The sequence below is a fragment of the Dermacentor variabilis genome, chromosome 2 (genome assembly GCF_050947875.1).
Source record: "Dermacentor variabilis isolate Ectoservices chromosome 2, ASM5094787v1, whole genome shotgun sequence".
Classification (NCBI taxonomy): Eukaryota; Metazoa; Arthropoda; class Arachnida; order Ixodida; family Ixodidae; genus Dermacentor; species Dermacentor variabilis.
Window position 1 is genome coordinate 106,646,884 of NC_134569.1, and position 22,264 is coordinate 106,669,147.

The 22,264-nt window shown below is 47.9% G+C and overlaps 1 protein-coding gene across 1 annotated transcript in view; it reads right to left on the reverse strand.

Moving 5' to 3' along the window:
- LOC142572485 (uncharacterized) overlaps positions 1-22,264 on the reverse strand; it is a 69,609-nt gene that overhangs the window by 17,535 nt on the left and 29,810 nt on the right. Inside the window, exons 9-19 of the mRNA XM_075681640.1 lie at positions 21,525-21,659; positions 20,346-20,474; positions 19,289-19,400; positions 15,790-15,959; positions 14,588-14,712; positions 14,005-14,185; positions 12,944-13,020; positions 11,259-11,481; positions 7,868-8,055; positions 6,762-6,873; positions 5,260-5,430 (exon numbers count right to left, since the gene is read on the reverse strand). Coding sequence (XP_075537755.1) covers positions 5,260-5,430; positions 6,762-6,873; positions 7,868-8,055; positions 11,259-11,481; positions 12,944-13,020; positions 14,005-14,185; positions 14,588-14,712; positions 15,790-15,959; positions 19,289-19,400; positions 20,346-20,474; positions 21,525-21,659 — 1,623 coding nt within the window. The remainder of the gene's footprint in view (positions 1-5,259; positions 5,431-6,761; positions 6,874-7,867; positions 8,056-11,258; positions 11,482-12,943; positions 13,021-14,004; positions 14,186-14,587; positions 14,713-15,789; positions 15,960-19,288; positions 19,401-20,345; positions 20,475-21,524; positions 21,660-22,264) is intronic.

The window sequence follows — 22,264 nt, forward strand, 5'->3', positions numbered from 1 at the left end:
TGGGGTGATGTTTGCTTTAAGGACCGCGCCGCATGCGGCTACGGGGTTTTCGCCAGCTGAACTGGTGTACGGTCGCTCGCTTCGATCTCCGCTTCGCATGCTTCGAGAATCATGGGAAGGTAGGGGCGACGACCCAGTCGTGGTGGAGTACGTGCTTAAGCTCCTCGAACGCTTAAGAAGGGCACAGGAGTTGTCAGGTGAAGCAATGACAAAGGCCCAGCAGAGGGCCAAGGTTTATTATGATCGGACAGCCAGGGCCCGTCGTTTTGAGGTTGGCGATGAGGTCATGATATTGCGTACATCGCTAAACAACAAACTAGACGTGCAGTGGGAGGGCCCAGCACGAATTGTTCAGAAACTGTCGGACGTTAACTACGTGGTAAGTCTGCCAGGAAAGCGGAAAGCACAGCAAGTTTACCACTGTAATCTGCTCAAACCTTATAGACAAAGGGAAGCAGTGGTGTGCATGATGGTAAACGTTCCTGAAGAGCTTCCGGTCGAGCTTCCAGGACTAGGCTCAGTGACGAACAGGGAAGACACCGGTCAAGTCATTAGTGACCTTATCAGTAAAGCACCGCTGTCGCCCGAGCAGAAAATCGAACTACACCAGCTATTACAAGAGTTTCAAGGTCTGTTCTCTGAGAGGCCTGGTAGGACTTCTGTACTTACTCATGATATAGAACTTACCTCCACAGAGCCAGTACGATCCAAGGCGTATCGGGTGTCACCCCGCCAGAGCGATATTATGGAGGCTGAGGTAAAGAAAATGCTACAGCTCGGTGTTATTGAGGCAGGTGAGAGTGATTATACCTCCCCTTTGATTTTAGTTGAGGTACCGGGCAAGGAACCTCGTCCTTGCGTCGACTACCGCAGGCTTAATTCCATCACTAAGGATCAAATTTATCCGATCCCTAACATCGAGGAGCGCCTTGAGAAAGTTAGTAGCGCTCAGTTTATTTCCACCCTAGATCTTGTCAGGGGTTATTGGCAGGTTCCACTTACAGAAGAGGCTAGTAGGTATGCGGCGTTCATTTCACCAATGGGAACATTCCGTCCTAAAGTGTTGAGTTTTGGTTTGAAGAACGCGCCGTACTGTTTTTCAAGCCTCATGGATAAAGTGTTGCGGGGACAGCAAGAATTCGCTTTACCGTATCTAGACGACGTAGCGATATTCTCCGCATCCTGGTCTGAGCATATGACACACTTGCGGGCAGTGCTAACCCGCCTGCGCGAAGCAGGCTTGACAGTAAAGGCTCCTAAGTGCCAGTTAGCACAGGCCGAGGTTGTCTACCTCGGTCATGTGATTGGTCAGGGTCGTCGCCGCCCCTCTGAAATAAAAGTGGCCGCTGTGCGAGACTTTCCGCAACCGCGCACAAAGACCGATATTCGGTCGTTCTTAGGTGTCGCCGGCTACTATCAGAGGTACATCCCTAGGTACTCTGATATCGCGGCTCCCCTGACGGATGCTCTAAGAAAGACAGAGCCTCAAACAGTCGTCTGGGACGAGACAAAGGAAAGAGCTTTTAGCGCCCTAAAGAGTGCCCTAACAAGCCAGCCTGTGCTACGATCGCCAGACTATACAAAAGGGTTCGTTGTTCAGTGCGATGCTAGTGAGCGAGGCATGGGCGTTGTACTGTGCCAACGGGAAAATGGAGAAGTAGAACACCCCGTCCTGTATGCTAGTCGTAAGCTGACCAGTCGTGAGCAGGCGTATAGCGCCACCGAGAAAGAGTGTGCATGTCTCGTGTGGGCCGTTCAGAAATTGTCATGCTATCTAGCCGGCTCGAGGTTTATCATTGAGACGGATCACTGCCCTCTCCAATGGCTGCAGACCATCTCTCCCAAAAATGGCCGCCTCCTGCGCTGGAGCCTCGCTTTACAACAATATTCCTTTGAGGTGCGTTACAAAAAGGGGAGTCTCAACGGTAACGCCGATGGCTTAAGTCGAAGCCCCTAACGTAGGAATCAGCCTCAAAATTGTTTGTTACTGATGTTTTTCTTCCTGAGGCAGGATTTTTTTTTAACATATTGCTTTTGTTTAGTGTTTCAAAGTGATGATATGCTTTCTAGTGCAATTTTTCAATTTGTGGACGCGTTCTGAGTGATGCTAGACTACTGTAAGGAACTAGGCAGTGGTATAAAAAGGGGAAAGAGCCTGGCAGGGCTTAGTGAGGGTTGTGCCGTGCTTGCTGACTGAGCGGTTGAGTTTCAGCGTAGTTCTAACGCTTGCCGGGAACGAGAACAAAAATGTGAACTCTCCCGAAGTCACTTTGCAGTGTCCCGTGCGAACCTGAACGAGAGAACGAGGCCTTCTCTGTGCGCTGCGCTCAAGAAACGTCGAGGGACGCCCGACTTCGGTTATGAGCATCATCGAGCGACATCCCTCCGGACAGCGGATGCAGTCCCCTGTCCATCGGGATCTCCTTCCCCCGGCGGGGCGGTCTGTTGCGTTTCGCCTGCGACACGTGGTTTTGCCGGCGCGACTGCGGCGGGGCGGCGGACATTTTGGCCCGATCGTCGTCGCCGCAACACTCATCGCCAGGTGTTTCCAGGCGCGACTGCGGCGATGCGACCGCCTAGGGATCATCCTCGCATTCCAGTCATTGTGCCCGAAACAGGCGATGCCAAAGCAGGGATCTCATTCCAGTCATTGTGCCCGAAACAGGCGATGCCAAAGCAGGGATCTCGTTCCAGTCATTATGCCCGAAACAGGCGATGCCAAAGCAGGGACCATCCTCTCATTACAGTCATTGTGTCCGACCGGCAGCGCCACGACAGGGTGCTACGAGATCGTGCTCGACATGGTGCTACGGCATCGCTACGACAGTGTGCGTCACCATTAGCCCATTGTACATTCACGTGCTCGTCTTTTGAGGGGTTCCTTCTTGCCCTCAACTGCGAGAGTATAAAAACAGCTGCCCCCGGACGCCAAAAGGAGGGCTCCGATTTCTTCTGTTGAGTGAAGTGCTCTCCCGTCTCTCTACTACGGTCAAACCTGACCGCCAACTCTTTGCGATGTTAAAATAAACAAGTTGTTTCGTTGTTACCAGTCGACTCTTGCTTTGCCGGGACCTTCGGATGCTTCCAGTTGTACCCCAGGCCGCCAGGCCAACGCTACCCTTGGGGCTTGCGACCCAGGTACAACCACGGGCGTCAGCGCCGAGTTCCCAACAGATCGTACCAGCAGTCCGATCCCAAACATGCTATACGACATGTGGTATATGCGGGTTACATTGCCACGCTATTGTATCACTAAAGTTGCTCATACCAGGTCTTACCATTTCTGACAAAATTATTACTCAGAATTTTGAGAACGGCAGCCCACAAACAAATTTTATCGAACAAAACACTGACGGCGCATGCCTTTTATCTTAACTTTTCTCAGACTGGAAAGTGCGAAACAATAACAGAGCTCGAACCTGAAAATGATCGAACCTCGATAGAACGAAGTTGTACTTGCAGCAAAAAACAACGTTGACTCGCGAATTTCGTTAATTCGAGGTTTGAAAGTTCGAGCATTAAAACAACTTCACAAATTCCCTATAGCATTCCTGGTGGGTAGCAACTCGTTAGTAGGCGCTTATAAACAAATTGCAAGAAGGTCAGGCGATAATAGCGCGGTTATGAGCGCCAGCGCGTGCAGTGCAGATCACACCGGGAGCGATGCATCGACGGGGCTCACGGCGTCCGAGACTGGCGTCTGTTGTGCCGCGCGTGGCCGTAAGTATTGTACGCCATGGCTGACCGCGCTTAGTGCCCGCAGCCGGCGCCCACAAATTAAAAACAAAAGTGCAAAAAGATACGGGTATTCGTCCTGAACAAAAAGGAAAAAAAAAAGAAAACGAAAGACAAAAGTCACATTTTCGCCAGAAACGCGGAGCATTGATGACCATACCGAAGGGACAACTACACGAGGTAAGGTTCGTAGTTTTATCGGTGCCACGAGCGCTCAGGGAAACATTAACAGATCTCACTCGATGACCACGAACTCGCAGTCACAACGCGAGCAAGCGCTCCACACTGTGTCTTGGAAGCTTGAGATTATGCGCCCGCCAACACTAGACGCGTGAGAACAACAAGATGTGCGGGAACGCACCAACCATTTCGACTCGATCTTTGCACTTGCCGCGGAGGGATTACCTCCAAGATATAGCGTGTACGTGGGAGAGGAGGAGACACGTGCATTCCTGACCCTAACTGCAACTAAGATCGGGAAATGAAAAAAAGTTCGTTGCACCGTGAATTTCGTTACATCGAGGTTCGGTATATCGAGCTTAGATGTAAATTTATTGGCGCGGCTGTGCACTGCCTCCGGGATCGGCCCAGGAAAGGTGTTTGAAACATACCCGATACGTAAGAGTGGCGGTAAAGTCGCTAAATAAAACGTTGAATGTAGTTAACAAACATCAATGAAATTGTCCGATGGCAGGATTCAAACAGAAGGCCCTTAGCGCAACAGCTCGTTTTTACTTTGTCAGCTTACGTTTACTTCAATTCATACTGGCACTACAACTACGGGTCTTACATTTCGTGTATATTTTAATATGTTGCTATCGCATTCATTGCTTCGCCCTGATGGTGAAACTATGATGATTTTTCAAGAAACAAAGAACATGTTTAATGGCTTGCATAACCAGCCCCCGCCATCCGTCTTTTGGCTTTCCGCCTACGCCACCATCTTGTAGTGGCGTGTCCGTCGAAGCAGTCGGAATGAACTTTATATATATAGATATATGCGCGGAGTTGACGCTCGGAGGCGCCTTGGCTCCGAGCGTTGAAGGATCCATGCACAGGGACACGCGAATTACATGAAACAGTTACATGAAAAAGCAGAGGTATGCAAAAGAAAACTGGAGAACTTCTGCAGAAGGGCGCACTGAATAGACCTGTCAGGGCATGAACATTTCGGTCACATAACTTTATCGTAATTTATGCAAAATACGAAAAATCTGTCTGTCTGTCCGTCTGTATAGCTAGCTGCTTGCCTTCCAGCCAGTCAGTCTGGCTTAATGCCTGCCTACCGCGTGAGAGTGAATGAGTGAGTGAAGGAACTTTATTGCACGTCCGGCGAGGACGCGAACTCGTCGCGCACCCGGCTAGTCCCACGTGCCACAGCGCGCGCGAATATGTCACCCGAAATCCTGCTGACGAGCTGACAAGCAACAAAAAAGGGGTCACGGGCAGCGCGGCCATTCAGGAACCAATGTACCTATTCTAGAAGCGTTGACGTGTGGTTGCAACGTCGCTTGCGCTGCTCACCTGTGGTGTTTGCCCATTGGTCGTCCTCGGCCCTCAAGTCGGCGTAGTACAGGACGTGGTAGTAAAGGAGCGGCCCGCGTGCGTCGAAGCAGGAAAGCGCTTCCCAGCTCAGGTGCAGACTCCTCGGCGATGCCCACACCACGCGCACCTTACCAGGCGGTTTGCTGGGCGCTACGCAGAGAGGCCCCGACGGAGAAATATTGGACACAAGTGATAGCAGCAACCATCTCAATTAGCTGGAATTAGTATTAGGCCAATAAAATACGACGGAGAGAGGGCGACAGAGAAGAAAGGAAAGGCACGGTGGTGAGCAGTTTGCAGTGTGCGTTGTGCTGTTTGCTGCCCTACAAGTGGGGAGGCGGCGTGGAAGAGAGAGAGAGAGAGAGAGAGAGAGAGAGAGAGAGAGAGAGAGAGAGAGAGAGAGAGAGAGAGAGAGAGAGAGAGAGAGAGAGAGAGAGAGAGAGAGTAAACAAAAAACACGCGGGAGTGTTTAACGCCCGGAAAATGCACAGTGGGTTGCAGTGTAAAATAGGGGTGTGCGAATATTCAAAACTTACGAATAACGAATCGAATAGTGGCTATTCGTAAATGCGAATATTTATCGGATACGTTTCGAATATTTCAGAACGTCAGCTCTGCAGAGAAGAGTCGCAGGCTAGAGGACTCCGTGTTTCTTCAATCAATTACGCTCTCTCTCTCTTTCGCTAAAGCATTGCTTCACGTAGGTTCCAGCATTGGTGTTAGATCTGCTTAGTTCTTTTTTTTAACTACTAACTACGTGTGGCCTAAAAAGCAACACGTGTAATCTTTTCGTGCAGCCCAGCAGCAGCGCCAGTTCTTTTTTAGAAAATAAATTGATGCTGCATTTTTTGTAAATATTCTTCGATTATGCAAATAAACTTGAACCGGTTCGAACCGCTATTTTCTCGCTCCTGAGTTCAACCGGAACATAACCGTTTCCGCTCAACCGGAACGAAAACCGGGTTGCAACTCTGGCTTGCACCCATAGATGGACCACCACCACGGGAAATTTCATCATCTTCTCGTGTGCAATCCGCGAGATATAATCCAGAAAATGCAGTACTAGTTAAAAAAAAAATAGAGAATGACGCCTACGCTTCCCTTTCTTGAATTTCGTGCCGTAAACGTCAGCACGACGTCACCAATTTCAATCTATACGTCGTGTTTTGGCCGTTTTGGTGCAGGAAAAGTTCTCGAAACTCGCTATAGGTTGAGCCTTCGGTCGCTTTATAACCGGACATATTCCTTCTCTGCTGATAAACGATTACGCTCCTTCTTTAACGACAAGTATCCGGAAGGCGCGAATGCTTGCAATGTGCTTAAGCACTAACTCCATTCCTGTGCCGTAGGGGGGGCACCTATACGTTGGCTACCCTATGTGTTTGCTTCGCCACCAATGAGTTGGTGTTATGGAATGAACGTTAGACAACGGTTTCTACTTTGGTGGTGCGACTTCCCGGCTGTGTATACACCGCACTCACGTGCTGCGGCGGTGAGGAAGCTGACCTCCCTCCTCTTCCCGTATTCGTGGCCGCTGCTCGCGCTCACACGTACCTCGTACCAGGAATGCGGCACCAGCCCGTCGACCTGGAACTGCACGAACAGAAAGCGTACGGACTACGTTGCGGTTCGCGCAAGTCTTTACGCTATGTCGTAGACTTTTAGGGTGCTGAAAAAAGTGCGCCTATTCGCCCTACGGAATCGCGCAGTTGGGATTATAACTTATAACGCAAGTATCTCAAGGAATGGATATTTAATTTCACTCGTAATATTTTCATGCAGAACGGAGAAAAAATTCAGTTGCCGATACACTTTTTTTTTTTAATCTCAGTTATTCCACGGAAATTTACCACTTTATAACCGCGCAGAAGTGGACTTAGTGAGAGGTGCACATAACCGAAATGCCTTTAATGCGGCATTGAATAGTTTCTACCGCCACGACCACGCCTCGAGTCTTGTACTTCCCCCGGTCAGACGTTTAGGCCTATTTAATCTTCGTGACGCGATGTTGCGCGCTAAAACATTCAAAGACGGTCGCACAATTCGCATATCCTTAAAAATTTCAGCAAATTTTTCTGTTTCCTTTTATTCTTCTTCTTTCTATTTTTATTCCCTTTACCCCTTAGCACAGGGTAGCCAGCCGGTACTTCCACTGGCTAACCTCCCTGTCTTTCCTCCCCTTTTCTCTCTCTCTCTCTCTTAATCTTCGTAACCCGTGCATATTTTTCTCTTTACGCATGGTTTCCCTCAGTCTCTCTATAGCAGACGGGCAAGGCCAATTAGCGTAAGCCGAATATGTAGTTCATAAATGTAGCCGTTTGTGTGAGTAAGGCTTAAGCGACGTGATGGGCGTATGCCGTTGCTTCGCCTTTCTCCTTGTTTTTTGTGCGCTACTTGCATCGAACCGCGAATATGCAGAGACAAGTTCGACAATGCAACTCAATTTTTTGCCGCAGAGCAGATTCGAACAAATGGACGAATAAAATTGAATTACTTGGAGCAGGACGGGTACACCATGCGAAATAAATAAATAAATAAATAAATAAATAAATAAATAAATAAATAAATAAATAAATAAATAAATCACCTGCGTAGCTTGTGTGAGGGACACTTGTTCCGAACCCTTGTGGCCGCATCCGCCCAGGTCTCTAACAACGATAGCCACGCGGTAATCCAGGTGGTGCGGGTGGCGTACTCCCGCAGGAGCGTCCCACGTGATCATGGCGCTGGTGGCGTTCGATCGGATCACGTTCAGGTGTTCCACAGGGCCCGGAACTGCGTTTGCGACAGCACGAAAAAATCGCACGCACGAGCAGTACACACTGTTACGTTGTGTCAGAAACGTTGGAGCAATTAATATTGACGCCCGTTTCCGTGGTCCGCCTTAAGCCCGTGCATGTCCGCGATACGGCCACATATACGTGTCGGCCTGTCAGCAACGAAAAAGTTTGCTGATAGCGAGCGATAACAGCGCTAGTCAGACTGTCTGTCCTCGGTCGTTGGACCCGAGCCACTTGCGCCAGTGTCCTAGAGCGGTTTCCATTTATTAATCTTGCGTAGGGCCACAAAGCGTGGCACCGAAATTGAACGCAAGCACTTATAAATTCTAGATAGCAGAGACAAGAGCCCACAGAGCTTAGGAGTTGTCTATAATTGGGTTGCAGCTCTCGCCACAAAGCCAACGAACGTAATTTGTGAAGCATGCATTTGCCCTTATACAATCGGTTATTTTTTTTTTTGTCTAAAATACCGTTCAAGAAATTGCATGCGACAGGTGAATCTATTCCGCCTCTCAAGGTTGGCGAGTTGAAGAGGCGGATAGTACTAACACAACAAATCAAATAACAGAGCCATAATCTGCTAATTAACAAATTGCCACCAATAAACTTTACACTACGGAGTTAAGGAAACAAAATTCAATTGCTTGAAATGAAGCCGTATAACAACGGCGTCACATTTGCTTAATAGACATCCCGTAACTGTAGCCCTCACTATCTTTCAGATACACATTCCCAGAGGTGCCAAGAAATGCGTTGCCCTCCGAGTTTTGTCGATTACCGTGCGAAGAAAAATGATGTTATGCTCAAAAATAGTGCTTCCAGATTTCCGATGTCGCGCGGTGTCGTCATCAACGCCATGCATTGGCAAGTAATAGTGGAATGGGCGGTTGGCCTAAATTAATTAAGTCTGCTAATAAGTAGCAAGCCATGTACTGTGAGAGAATTCTATGGAAATGTAGACGAGTATGGAGCTTCGTGGATCTATAAGCGCAACATACAGACACAGACGGAAAAGGAAGGGCGAACGCAAGCGCCGTCTTTCAACCTTCTCTTCCCTCTGTGTCTGTTGTGCGGATACATGCGAACGTATTTCAGCTAGCCCTGTTTTCTTTTCTTGTGTAGTCTAAACTTGTTTGGTTTGCTAACGTACTGCGTGCGTGCTGAAGACTTGCGTCGACGCTTCAATTTTTAGGCTGCTTGAGGACTTTCTATGCGATTGTATAATGAAGAAAAAAAGAAAGGTGAAGACACAGAGCACGCCCTCCACATGTAGTTATCATCATAAAGTCGTGCGGCACCAATTAGACGCGGTGGCCCCTATGCGCCAGAAATGAGCCCAGCGTAGTTGCCGCTCAATAGGGGCCCTTTAAAGGGAAACCACTGCATTTAACCAACTGCGGGCCGTAATAGCGAAACACGGGGTCGCGTCATCCAAGAAAAATAAAGGACTCCTTCATTGACGTCCCCGGCTGATCAGCCTCCACGTGTTGCTGACAGAATGGAAGTGTCACTGTAGGATCAATGGAGAGTCTTAGGTTATAGGGGACGCATACCGCGGCCAAGCTTGCGTTGCGGGAAGCTAACTCCGTTGTGGCCCTTTCGCGCTCTTTTGTGCCCGCTCTGGGTTCTTTCTGCGTACGCTCTGTAGCTTGCGTCCCCTAATCTAAAACTATCTGATAGCTCGCAATGTGCGAGCGCTTCTCCCTTTTTAGGAACACGTAGCTGGGACTGTTTACACACGAAGTTGATGAGACCAAGAGGAATACCAAGTTAAACCGTAATTATAAATTACCCGCTTCTGCAATAGTGAACCGGGTGTAAGCGTAACAGAAAAGACGCAAAAAAAAAAAATACTGCGTGGTGACACCGGCTCGAGTTCCCACACAAGGTCGCCATGACGTCCTAGATTTTTACAGCCGTCTATACATTGGTCTGTAATAAACGCTTTGTCGGTAAAGCAGGACAAAATTGCTTTATGAAAAGCAAGAGACATGATCGTATCAAATGTTGAGAGACGCTAAAACGCAAGAATCTACCTTGAAATAAGTGGCGTCACTGTGACGTACACCTTCGCTGAGATGTCGGGACACAAGTCAGGAAAATGGATGTTTTAACGCTAATCTTCTTCAGTAATAGCAGGCCACTGCTCTCAAGTGAATGATAATTACATATTTTTGTTGAATTCTGGCGTTTTTACTTGCCAAAATCACGATCTCATTTAGGAGGCGGCGCACCATATCTATAGTGAAGGACTCTCAATTAATTTCTGACGGCCAGGGGATCTTTAACGTGCCCCCAATGCACGGGTCACGGGCGCTTTTGTATTTCTCCCGCCATCGATATGCAGCTGCCGCGGCCGGGATTTGATGATCCCGCGACCTCGTGCTTAGCAGCGCTACACAATAGCCGCTAAGCCATCACGATGGGCGCAAATAAAATTATGAAAGAATACCTCACTGCTCTACAATGGTTTAGTGTTGATTCTTTTGTGCATTCTTAAGTATCTGTGCAGCCGATCGTTCTCACGCAGCGGGAAAACATTAAAATTCAAGCGCTCATAGCAGTTTAAACAATAAACGAAGTTGCATCATTCAGCTGCGCTAAACGTCACATCTGTCATTTCATTTTCTCTTGAAATACTGGGTATACACAGTATACACACAGTATACACTCAAATTGAGGACGGCGCAACGAGCTATGGAAAGAAGAATGATAGGTGTAACGTTAAGGGATAAGAAAAGAGCAGATTGGGTGAGGGAACAAACGCGAGTTAATGACATCTTAGTTGAAATCAAGAAAAAGAAATGGGCATGGGCAGGACATGTAATGAGGAGGGAAGATAACCGATGGTCATTAAGGGTTACGGACTGGATCCCAAGGGAAGGGAAGCGTAGCAGGGGGCGGCAGAAAGTTAGGTGGGCGGATGAAATTAAGAAGTTTGCAGGCATGACATGGCCACAATTAGTACATGACCGGGGTTGTTGGAGAAGTATGGGAGAGGCCTTTGCCCTGCAGTGGGCGTAACCAGGCTGATGATGATGATGGTGATGATGATGACAGAGTCAAAGTTGCACCGTACTTTTCCCTAAGAGTGGATGCTCCCGCACATCGACGACATTTAATCGTCGTGCTTAGTCACTCCGCGTGCGTGACCCACATCGCTGCTTCCCGCGCTGCCAGCGGCAGATGTGACCTCACCTGCCCGAGCCGTCTTCACAGTGGCTGATCCGCCGTACATGCTGCGTCCCACGGAGGTGACGGCGTACACGGCCACGTCGTAGCTGCTGTCGGCGTCCAGGTCGTCGACCACGGTGTGCACGGTGTCCGGGTCCAGGCTCCGCACGGTCGACGGCGCGTTGCCCGCGCTCAGGTCCACCTCGAAGCCGACCAGCTTGCAGCCCAGCAGCTTCGGGTCCGGTTTCTGAGAGCACAGCGCATGCGCGTGAGCGCAGAACCACGGCAAGCGACGGTGGCGCCCCACCCTCAGTTGGCTGCGGTTGAGTGACTACGGGGTAGCGTTGCTCAGCGCGAGATCGCGGATTCGACTCCCTGCAGCCGCGGTTGCCGCATGTCGAGGTGGGTTGGAATGCCAGAAATATTTGTATACCGAAGTTTCTGTGGCACACTGAATTACACCAGCCAATCAAAAGTATTCCGTAGCCACAGGCTAACCTTTCTCTACCTTTCTGTAAATAAGTGCTTCTGTTTCTCTCTCTCGTAGCCCTCAACTGCGGGCGTCTTTCGTATTCCTGATGTTGCTTTGGGACGTTAAAAATCAATCAATCAATCAATCAATCAATCAATCAATCAATCAATCAATCAATCAATCAATCAATCAATCAATCAATCAATCAATCAATCAATCAATCAATCAATCAATCAACCGAGGCCATCTGTAATTCCGTGACTGAATTTCGTGGCAAGCCCGATAATAATATCTTTAGGCAACCGCTAAAATAACCAAGGCAAACTTGCTGAACTAAAAAAAGCGAAGAGAAAAAAAAAGAACCTTTGATTGGCTGACGATCCAATAGTCTTGGTTTAGGCGTCTAAATATTGTACAGAATGATTTACGAAAATCAGCACTTAAAAAGTGGAACATCAAGTTTCGCTCTCTTTGATGTAATCAGTTATTGGGATACATGTGTGAAGGATTTTTTTTTATTAGTTAAGTACCAGCTCTTCCTCTTGATAGTTGTTTGGGTTCGTATTGCAGGAGGTAAAACAGCTGCTGCAGAGGAAATACGAAGAAAGGCCCTACACAACACAAGCCCAGAGGTAATGTGACATACATACACGCATGCAGACGCGGAATGGGTGATAGTGGCCTAAACGCAAACGCAAAAAGATAAAAATGACAAGTAAATTTTCTACACGCGCGCACGAAAAAAAAAAGAGAACAGCAATACTCGCGCGTGTCACAATACAAAAAGAATCGGTTTCAGCACAAATTTCAGCGCTCCTGATACTTCGTACATTGGCGCTATTTGTAACTGATGGCATAGGAGGCTTCTTTGTTAATTGACGAGTGGACGAAAAGTGTAGAAAGATCGAAGCATTCGTCAGTGATCGTGCTGGCATGCCGCCGTCCCCATTCTACGATAAAACCAATAATTCAACCAATATACGCGCGTGTATTGTTTCGAAAGGTCTGCGCGATCACACGATGTAATTTTCTTATGTTTGTGAGGCCTTTCCCCTCGATGAGAGTACTTTTCTAAACTAACTATATTTTTGCTCGAGAAATAATTCACCCCTCCCCACTCTTTTCGTTTTTGGCATGAATGTATTAGTCATCGTCAGAAATAAAAATGAACAAGAACTTAGGCGCACATAACAACTCCGCTGCTAGATTACGCAAATAATAAAAAAAGGCGTGTCACCTCCCACCGAATGGATATGCGACTGTCCGAGAGAGCCTTGGCCACCACGTTCTTCGGTACCGCCTCGGGGCTGTCAGCTGGAGCAAACGGACGTCAACACTTTCAGGAACCAGCAATACCTATCACAGGCGCGCGCGCGTGTGTAGCGAAAACCGAATGACTCAAGAGACACGCGCTAACAGTCGTTTTCGCATATGAGCGTGTGCAAGCGAATGGAGCGTCGCTGTTCCGGTGCACGTAGAACGAAAGGCGAACTGTTGTCGCGCAAGCGATTAGACTTGTGCCACAACACCGCGACGCAGTATACACGATAGTAATAGGGCACGATCATTGCGCTGGCAAGAAATAAAGCTAAACACCTCTGTAGGTCCAGAATATTTACACCGAAAGAAGTGTACAGCACTGTTTACCCGCCCGTCGGGAGGGTGGGCCTCGAGATGAATTCTTAGTGACGAGTTAGACAATGCTTATGCCGAACAGAAGCAGCGCTTGGGCTGCTTGAATTTTCGATGCAGCGTCCCTTACTTCAGCAGAGACACCGGACTTCAGTCGTCGCACAGTATACACCAAGAATTCTGCATGCGCGAGTTTTTGATGATTGCTTTAGTGTAGTAATTGTAGAGTAGCGCCATTCGGCACAACAGAATGTCTTGGGCGAGTTGTTGACTGGGATATTCACAGTGTTGGCTGTATACAGGAAAACCCGACACCCTATACACTCCTGCGCGAGTCTTTCTATGGTGACCTGTAGTATAGCCTCATTGCAATATAGTTTAGCTGTCATTTCGCACCCTTTTCACTACACCCCGTTCTCCTGGGGTGTGGAAAGGAGTTGACGATTGCGTGGTTTACGGCGGCACAATGACGGCGTATAAGGCATATAAAATGGGACAGAATCAGCGAGCCAGCTTTCGTGCTTGTCAGTTATGTCGTCGCACTAAAAAAAAAAAAAATAAGTGAATAGAAAAAGATGAACTCGCCGGCATATATGCGTGTTCGTTCTCACACGCTGCGAAAACGCATCGCCCTATAGTGAACCAAAACGAATGAATGAATCAAACCTCGACAGGGCGTGCGCACCGACACCGGCGGCCCCCACGCCGTCAGCTTGCCCCTCCGCAGCTGCACAGCGAACTCGTACTCGGTGTCCGGTTCGAGGGACGAGGCGTTCTGGCGCACGGCCGTCTGCCACGGGCCCACCGTCGTCCAGTTGCCGCCGGCCGCTTTCGCACGGACGTGCAGCTGCACGAACGAACAACACGGTGCGTACGCGGAGAGAGTTCTCAGCATTCCGCGCGAGCAAGAGCTACCACGGCCGACGTGAAACCAACCATGATTTGTGACGTATTTCGGCCGTGGCAACCGTATGTATTCCACTCATGTGCAACCGCATTCACTGGCCCCCTTCGTTAATGTCATTGCCGATGCTGATATTGCTTTCTTTGTTGCTGTTTATCAAATGATGAGTTCTTGGGAAAGATAGGCTGCCGAAGGGCCGGCTATCCAATCGAAGTAAGGAACTCAAGAAAAGCAGAGGCTGATAGAAAAGATTGCGGATGAACCAAATTTTCTTTTGCTAGAAAACATGTAAAGGAGAAGTGAGATGAGATTCAATGCTCCCCCCATATGAGGTTTGTGGAGTACCTGGTACTCAATTTGGTTGCCTCGCCCACCGTGCTTCTTGGTTGGCGAGTTGGAAGGCTCCCAGGATACGACTGCTGAGTCAGCCGACATCTTCACTTGTGGCGGAGAGGTCAGCTCGGGGGGACCTTGAGAAGGACGGAAAACAAGGAAACGAAGATGATCAGAACATGCTGTATACACAAAGGGAACCAAAATTACAGAAAAAAGTTTGTTAAGTTGGGCTGGAATGAAGAATAGATGGGGACAAGAACAAAAACAACATACACCATGGATGCAGTGTCCGTGAGGCGTTTTTCTTTTTTTTTTGAGGTGGGGGTGCATTTTTCTCTGCCTTCGTCTGTCCACGAAATCATGCTAAATAGGACTTATACTTCTTGCCCGCTCGTGTGCTCATATGCATATTTATGCTTCCGTTAAAGAATCACAGGTGGTGTAATTTAATCCGGAACCCTCAACCACGGCTGCCTGTCACAGCACCAGTGTAGCTTTTTCGACAACAAAGACAATCACATGAAATGAAATCAAGTATAGTGCTTACGCCAAACTTGTTCTGTGCAAATCCTCAAGGTGTAGTAAGGAAGTTTATACTTGTCGTGGGTTTTAGTGGAATCTATATTGCCAAGTTCGGTGTTACTGATCTTAGAGTATAGTCGATTAATTGTGTATCGTGCTGTGAAGTTTAGCTTCCGCTTAGCTCCGATGGTAGATCGGCAACCGCCCCGGAAACCACACCGGGTTCAATGTCCGGACCGGGGCATTTTTTTTTATACTGCGGAACATTCTTTCTGACGAACCGATATGGGTTTCCTTTGACCTTTTCTATCCCATTCTCCCATGAATCACGCAGTCAAGAAGATATCCGAACCTGGATGCCCTTCCCCAGATAATCTGAGAGTCGCAATAATCGCCAATAATTTCGTGAGCTTCCGTTCTACAATGAGCTACACTAAAGATTATTTCCGGAACATCACAGCTAAAGCGCTACAGCAAAGCGTTGTTTTTTCGTCTTTGACAAGGCGCTCACTGCAGCGGAATGTCTAGAAGTCCTGGAAATTCATCTACCACAAAAATAAGAAGTCGAAGTATCGCGCCATCAATCTTTCAACTGAGGATCTTCAAATCCGCAATGAGTAAATCTTCGAATTTGTAACAACCTGTGGGAGTATAAGGTCAGCGCCACGAACGTTTCGGGGAAGACGTACCCAAGACCGTCACGTGCAGCGTTCCGACGTCGAACCCGTGGTCATTCCTGGCCATGCAGTGGAACTTGTAGCTGCCCGGCTCCATGCCTCGGGGCAGCGGTGCTGAGGCCCTGTAGGCGCCCCCGCCTTCGTCCGTCACCGTCACCTTGGTGAGGTTCTGGCGGGTCTCTCTGCTCGCGCCGCGGAAGCAGGTCGGTTATTAAGCGTAACATGCTTCTTTGTCCCCCCCACTGCGAGCTCTTTCGGCCTGGGATTCATCAGTCCAACGAAAGCAACGTAGTGAACAACCTAGCGCCAATTTAAAGGAGAGTCAGTGATATCTAACGGATTTTTTTTTTTCTGTCGAGGGGCATCTTATATGCTTACACTGTCATACGAGTGCGCCATAGATGACCAATTTAAATTTAATTGTTTATTATTAGTTTTTTTCTTACAAAGATGGCGTAAAATGTCGCATCGTTCGTGCAAGTATTCTTTCGCTACTTATTTAGGCATTTATCAGTTTTTCGTTTTGCGCGAGCTTCATTAAAGGTTCAGCGCACAGACATCCTTGAGCAGAGTGGGCTCCCTTTATACACGTGAACGCCAGGGTCCCGTGAATTTGACGTTGAATCGCAACTGATATATGGAGGCAGTTTGCCAAACTTCGTTATCAAGAATCTGAATCTAGTAAGAGCTTGCGTACTCACAAGAGCAAGAAATAGAGGAGAGAGAGAGAGAGAGAGAGAGAGAGAGAGAGAGAGAGAGAGAGAGAGAGAGAGAGAGAGTTCCATTTACGTGCGATGGATTGGGAAACAACGAAGAATCGCTTTCTACATAATGCAACTCTACAAGGAGTCATGTGGTCTTGTTCCGAACAAAGCTAGGCTGCATACTTCGTCTATCCGCACAAAGACCCGCCTGGGGAGGTGGCCTTATTAACCCCGAGGGCGCGGGATCGAATCCTGGAAGCGACGGGCGCATTTCCATATTGGTGAAATGCAAAAAACGACCGTGTACCGAACATTGGGGGCACGTTAAAGTACCCCTGGTGGTCGAAATGAATCCGGAGTCCCTCACTACGCCGCGCCTCATAATCAAATCGTGGTTTTAGCACATAAGACCCTCGAGTTTAATTTTTTTTTAAAAATCCGCGTGGAGCAAATAAGGGGCGAGCAATCGGAGGTTGCCTCCTGACGCAGGTCACCCGACGTCCTGCGTTCGATGAAATGCTTTCAGCTGCCCAATGCACGACGACATAAGAGAGGGGAAAATGGGCGGGGGAAAACGACAAAGTTGTGCGAACTTAAGACGACAAGGTTTACGGGATGCGCCGTTTTGAGTACTGCACTTTCTAGGGTCAAATTACTCCCGTTGCCTGCACGGGCCGAGCCGTTCGACACGAGACAAATGCTCAACTTTTTCGCCACCTCTAATTAATATCATTGCGCGGTGGGAGCAAGCCCCCCCCCCCCCCCCCCTTTTTTTTTTCCGAACGCGGGCCCCGCGATCAAGTCAGCAGGCTCAGGGGACACCTTGAGACATGTGCTCTGGAAAGCACTAGCAGCTGCCACACCAATTCGCCCACGTCGTCTCCAGTCTGGCAGTACGTAGTCCTACAGACGGGCTTCATGTTGGGGTGGTTGGGGTTTATTTGACGGCACATTCTAGCGCGTAGGTACAATCACAAAGCAGGCACAAAGACTCACGTCACATGCGCTACTAACAACTTTATTCGAAAGACAGCGAGATAAAGTATACATACTGTTCCCAACGCACAAGCGCACTGCAGCCTCCTCGGGTACACTACAGAAGGTGATTATACGAGCAAGCAAGCTCATTTGTAAGATTTAAAGAAAGTATGCTCCGCGTCGTATAAAACAACAGAAGTGTGACTTGCACAAGCAGTAGTTTTGTTTTTTCTTTTATGTAAAAAAGCTCCCAATAGCTCACGTGTCGTTTTAACTATGCTTCTGTCCAGGATCTTCACATCATGAAATCTCGTTTGACAAGAGCAGGCTTTACAGTTTGCTGAACAATGCGCAGCCAAGTCCTTCTTCAAGTTATCATCCTCTTCCCTCATTCGATCATTGACGCAGTGGCCTATGTGTCCCACATAGGACTTTCCACCCCAAGGCAAGCAAATTTCATAACCCCTTCCTTCTCTCTCTCTCTCTCTCTCTCTCCCCTACCCCCCGGTGGTGCACCGCACGTAAGGCTTCACGTGCTTTACTGGGCAGCCTACCTTAGAGCTGCCCATTACGCGGCAACACAGCTGGGCCAGGCTGTCGGGAGCGACAGGCACTCCGTACCTATTTGCCGCTTTTTAAAAGTTGTGGCTCATCTTGTGCAAGTACGGCACGACTTCCGGCCTTTAGTCACTCCGCTCACCGGCTCTTGCCTCATTCGCTACAGATGACAGGAGTGAACGAGGGCTGCCGGCTTTTGCAGGCCAAACCGCTTGTCAAAAGTGACCTGCATCTCGCGTAACCAATAGCTCTTGAGTGCTGATTCCTAGCAGAGTGTAGCAATAGCTGTTTTCACAAATTTAGAGTGCGCGGAGTCGCACGGCAGGCGTTCGTTTTTTGCTCGAGGTGTATAGCACCAGAAAACGTTAAATGCGTGAGGCTTAAACCGTAGAACTGCAAGGTAACGTCAACGGGGACATCAAAGGTAAAGGTCGAGCCTTTGCCGTGAAGTTCAAGCTGATTTTTTTTCGACCTCAAAAGTGTTAAAAGGACATCCTCGCTCCATCACAAATAAAAAATTGTCCCCGTATATATATATATATATATATATATATATATATATATATATATATATATATATATATATATATATATATATATATATATATATAACATATGGGTTGTGAAAGCTGTGGTCAAGAGTTTTATGCATTTCCGTCAGGAAAATGTCACAATGTAATGATGCTACGCACGATCCTATGCACATGCCCTTATTTTGGAAAAACAACCACCGCAGCAACAACATTCGGTTGTCAGACGAAATAAAGGTGTTCTTCAGGTAGGTATCAAGTAAAACTACAAGGTTGTCGAGACACATACCAATAGTATTTTGAAAAGAAACATTCTCGTTGACTTCAATGTAGTTTCGAACAGCAGTACACAACACCTCGTGAGGTACAGAATGAAACCGGTCCTGCTCTTCTTCATCACGTCAATATTGTGACCGAAAACGCTAGCGGTCATGTGGTGTGATTAATGGCTTCCACATTAATAGCAACGTTCGGTGATCAACGCTGTCTACAGACAACAAGAGAGGGAGCTAGAGGATCGTGATGCATTAAGGTTTGCGATTTTTGATAAGCCTTTGTGCCGTCTCCCAATGGGGCTCTCCGAACTTACATTACTCCATGCAGGCATTAACAACGGGTGCGTAATGGCGTTGACTAAACGATGAGACTGAATTCATTTAGGGTGGCATTACTTAGTGCATGGAAACAAGAAGTAGATGCTGAATAAGGCACTTCAGAAGACAGACGGCAGGTCAGACTCACTGGTTGCTGAGCTCAACCACGGGCGCGGGGTTGGCTTCAACGAGGCACTCCAGCGAGCCTGGATGACCTTGGTCGACCACCATTTCCTCCGATGGCAGCACCTCGGGCACCACTGAAACCGCGTTTCGCAGAGTTAGCAGCTCCAACTCCCAGGATAAGACGACGCAGACACGAAATCGCCAAAGTACCACAAGAGAAAGACACTATGGAGAGCAGAAACACAGGCGAGATCAGGAAGTGACTGTGCCTCTCAAGAGGTGGTACAGTGCCCGCCATCTCGAGGTATCCGCTCAGTGAATCTTTTGTTTCGTCTTTTCAGTCTTTCTTTATGAAGTTCGCATCAGTGTGATTTATGGCAGAATCTATGTGAAGGACGATTAACCTTTAATAGCTGATTTAAGGAGATTCAGTGCCACTGAGTAACGTTGCGCTCGGTCCACGTAATGATTGAGCGACTTGGTCTGTCAAGTAAACAAGGGAGAGAGAGAGAGATCAGATACGAAAGGCGGGGAGGCTAACTCGAAGATAAATATCCAGTTTGTTACCCTGAACTGTAGAAAAAGGAGATAGAAAGGTAAAGAAGAAAACCACACACGAAGAAAGAGAGGAAGATAAGAAAGGAAAAGCACGAACACACACATAAAAGAATGCGGGAGTGTCACAGTGGTTCAACTATAGGTCGCTTGACCGGACGAACTTCAGTAGCGCCTTGGTCACCTTCTGGTGTGAAGACCCTATCAGCCGGGTCTCCAACATCGTCTGCTCAAAAAATTTCAAGCTTATTTAAATGAGCTCGCGCTGTGTCATCAACGGCAAGGATCGCTGCATGTTTTATTTCTTGCGAAGACAAGCGTATTTCGTTTAAATAAAGCGTCATTTAAAAAAAAATCGCTAAGCCCTGACCGCACGACAGCGGGAAATACAATAATACGATTAGCAGAAGCGTGTCGCAACGCAGGTGGATAACGTTTCTAATTATTTCGGTCAGTGAGGTAAGAAGGCAAGGTGCCGCACACTGGGTACACGTATACTGTGTCAGTGAAGCAGTGCCACTTACTCTCGTCGCACGAGTGACCCCGGTGGTGCCCCGTGCACTGGCAGCTGCCGTTGATGTGGTGGCATGTCTCGCCGTGCAGGCACGAGCAGCTCTCCGAGCAGTTCTCGCCGTATTTGCCCGCCTTGCACTCTGCCGCGAACAACGACGCCAGAAAGAAAAAAGAAAATACGTACATAGAAAAAAGGGACGCAAGGAAGTTAATCGATGTCTGTTGTACTTATTCGTTCACTTGTTTCCCGACCATAGCTCGCTTTTCCAAATTTAACTATCACACGTTCTAAGTATATGCCTACGCATCCCATGGCCGACTTCTTTCTTTCTACAAGTTCCTTTCTACTTTTACATTCTATAAATACAAAGTCACCCGAATGGATGCATCTGAAATACCACGCACTCCAAAGATCTGTACGAAATAATAAACACACTAGTCTGGCAAGACACGACAGCTCTTGGCTCTTTGAGCACTATTCCGTGTGAGCAATTCACGTCGATATCGGAGCAATACAAGGAGGTCAGAGCAAAACTGGAGACTTGAATCGCGATGAAGAATGCGGGACCCCTTGACTAAACGTTACCTCCGGACTGAGGCTTCCATCATTGTTTCTCCACTCTTGCTCTTTGCATCGGTGTACGGTGAATAGACCATGGCGTCGGAGATCGTGAGCACAGGTTTTGCTGCGCGCGCCATCTCTGAAGTCATGAGTAAACAAGCAGCTTGTGCAGTGAAGCTTGATCGGTCCCAATTTGTAGCACTATCTTATGCAGCGATACAGACAGCAGTGCCAGCTTTTTCAAGAATAGAAGACCGATTAGAGGTCAGAGTGAGCATGGAGTGGGTTTCGGGCAACGAAGCGCTATAGTGTCGTGGCTATGACTACAGCGCCCATAACCGTTACGGAAACAGGACGAATAACTCAGTACCTCAAGTGTTTCTCACTTCTTTATGCCCAGCCATGCGGGGCTTGAAGTAAAGCCGAACGAAAATTGAATCATGCTCCCCACCCTGAAGTGGTAGCTTTCAGTGATCACAACTCTTTCAGCACTAACGGTGCTTGCTCAGTAAATAAAAAAAACCCCATAAGCCATGAATTACTTGAAGCTGTGAAGTTCCTAGAAGTTATTTTCAACTGTCGCAGCCAGTCTGCCCCGAGGAATCAAAACGTGGGCGGGCAGACTTACTCTCCTGGCAGCTGAGGCCCTGGTATCCGGGCTCGCAGGCGCTGCAGGTTCCGGATACGGGATCGCAGGCGCCGCTATCCTCGGCACAGTGACACTCATACGCGCAATCCGGCCCAAACGTGTTGGTGGAACAAGCTGCAAAAACAAATAAGGGAAGAAAACGCAAAAAAGAGAGAAAAAGTTTTACTATCCATTTATTCGAATAAGAGACCTTTTTTATGCCACACAAATAACAGCTTTGGCAATTACGACGTCGTCGCCCTGGAGGGCATGACGTCGCACTGAAGTCCAGGCAAAGGTTTATGATCGATGACAAACAAACAAACAAACAAACAAACAAACAAACAAACAAACAAACAAACAAACAAACAAACAAACAAACAAACAAACAAACAAACAAACAAACAAACAAACAAACAAACAAACCGAGATTAACCAATACAGGTCCTTAGGAAATGCGCCATGATTGCAAAAACGGTACCATACATGACTTACTTTTGCCCATCAATAATCTAAATATATTGTCGAATTATGTGTGTACTTAGATTTAGGTGCATGTTAAGGAACCCCAGGCGGTACAAATTTCCGCAGTCCCTCACTACGGCGGACCTCATAATCATAAAGTGGTTTTGGCACGCAGAACCACATAATCTAAGCGAATTATGTGTGCCGTTGTGGCAACATGCTTCGGCGCCGGGCTAATTATTAGGTCAACTTAATTTGTCGATCTGTTACTATTT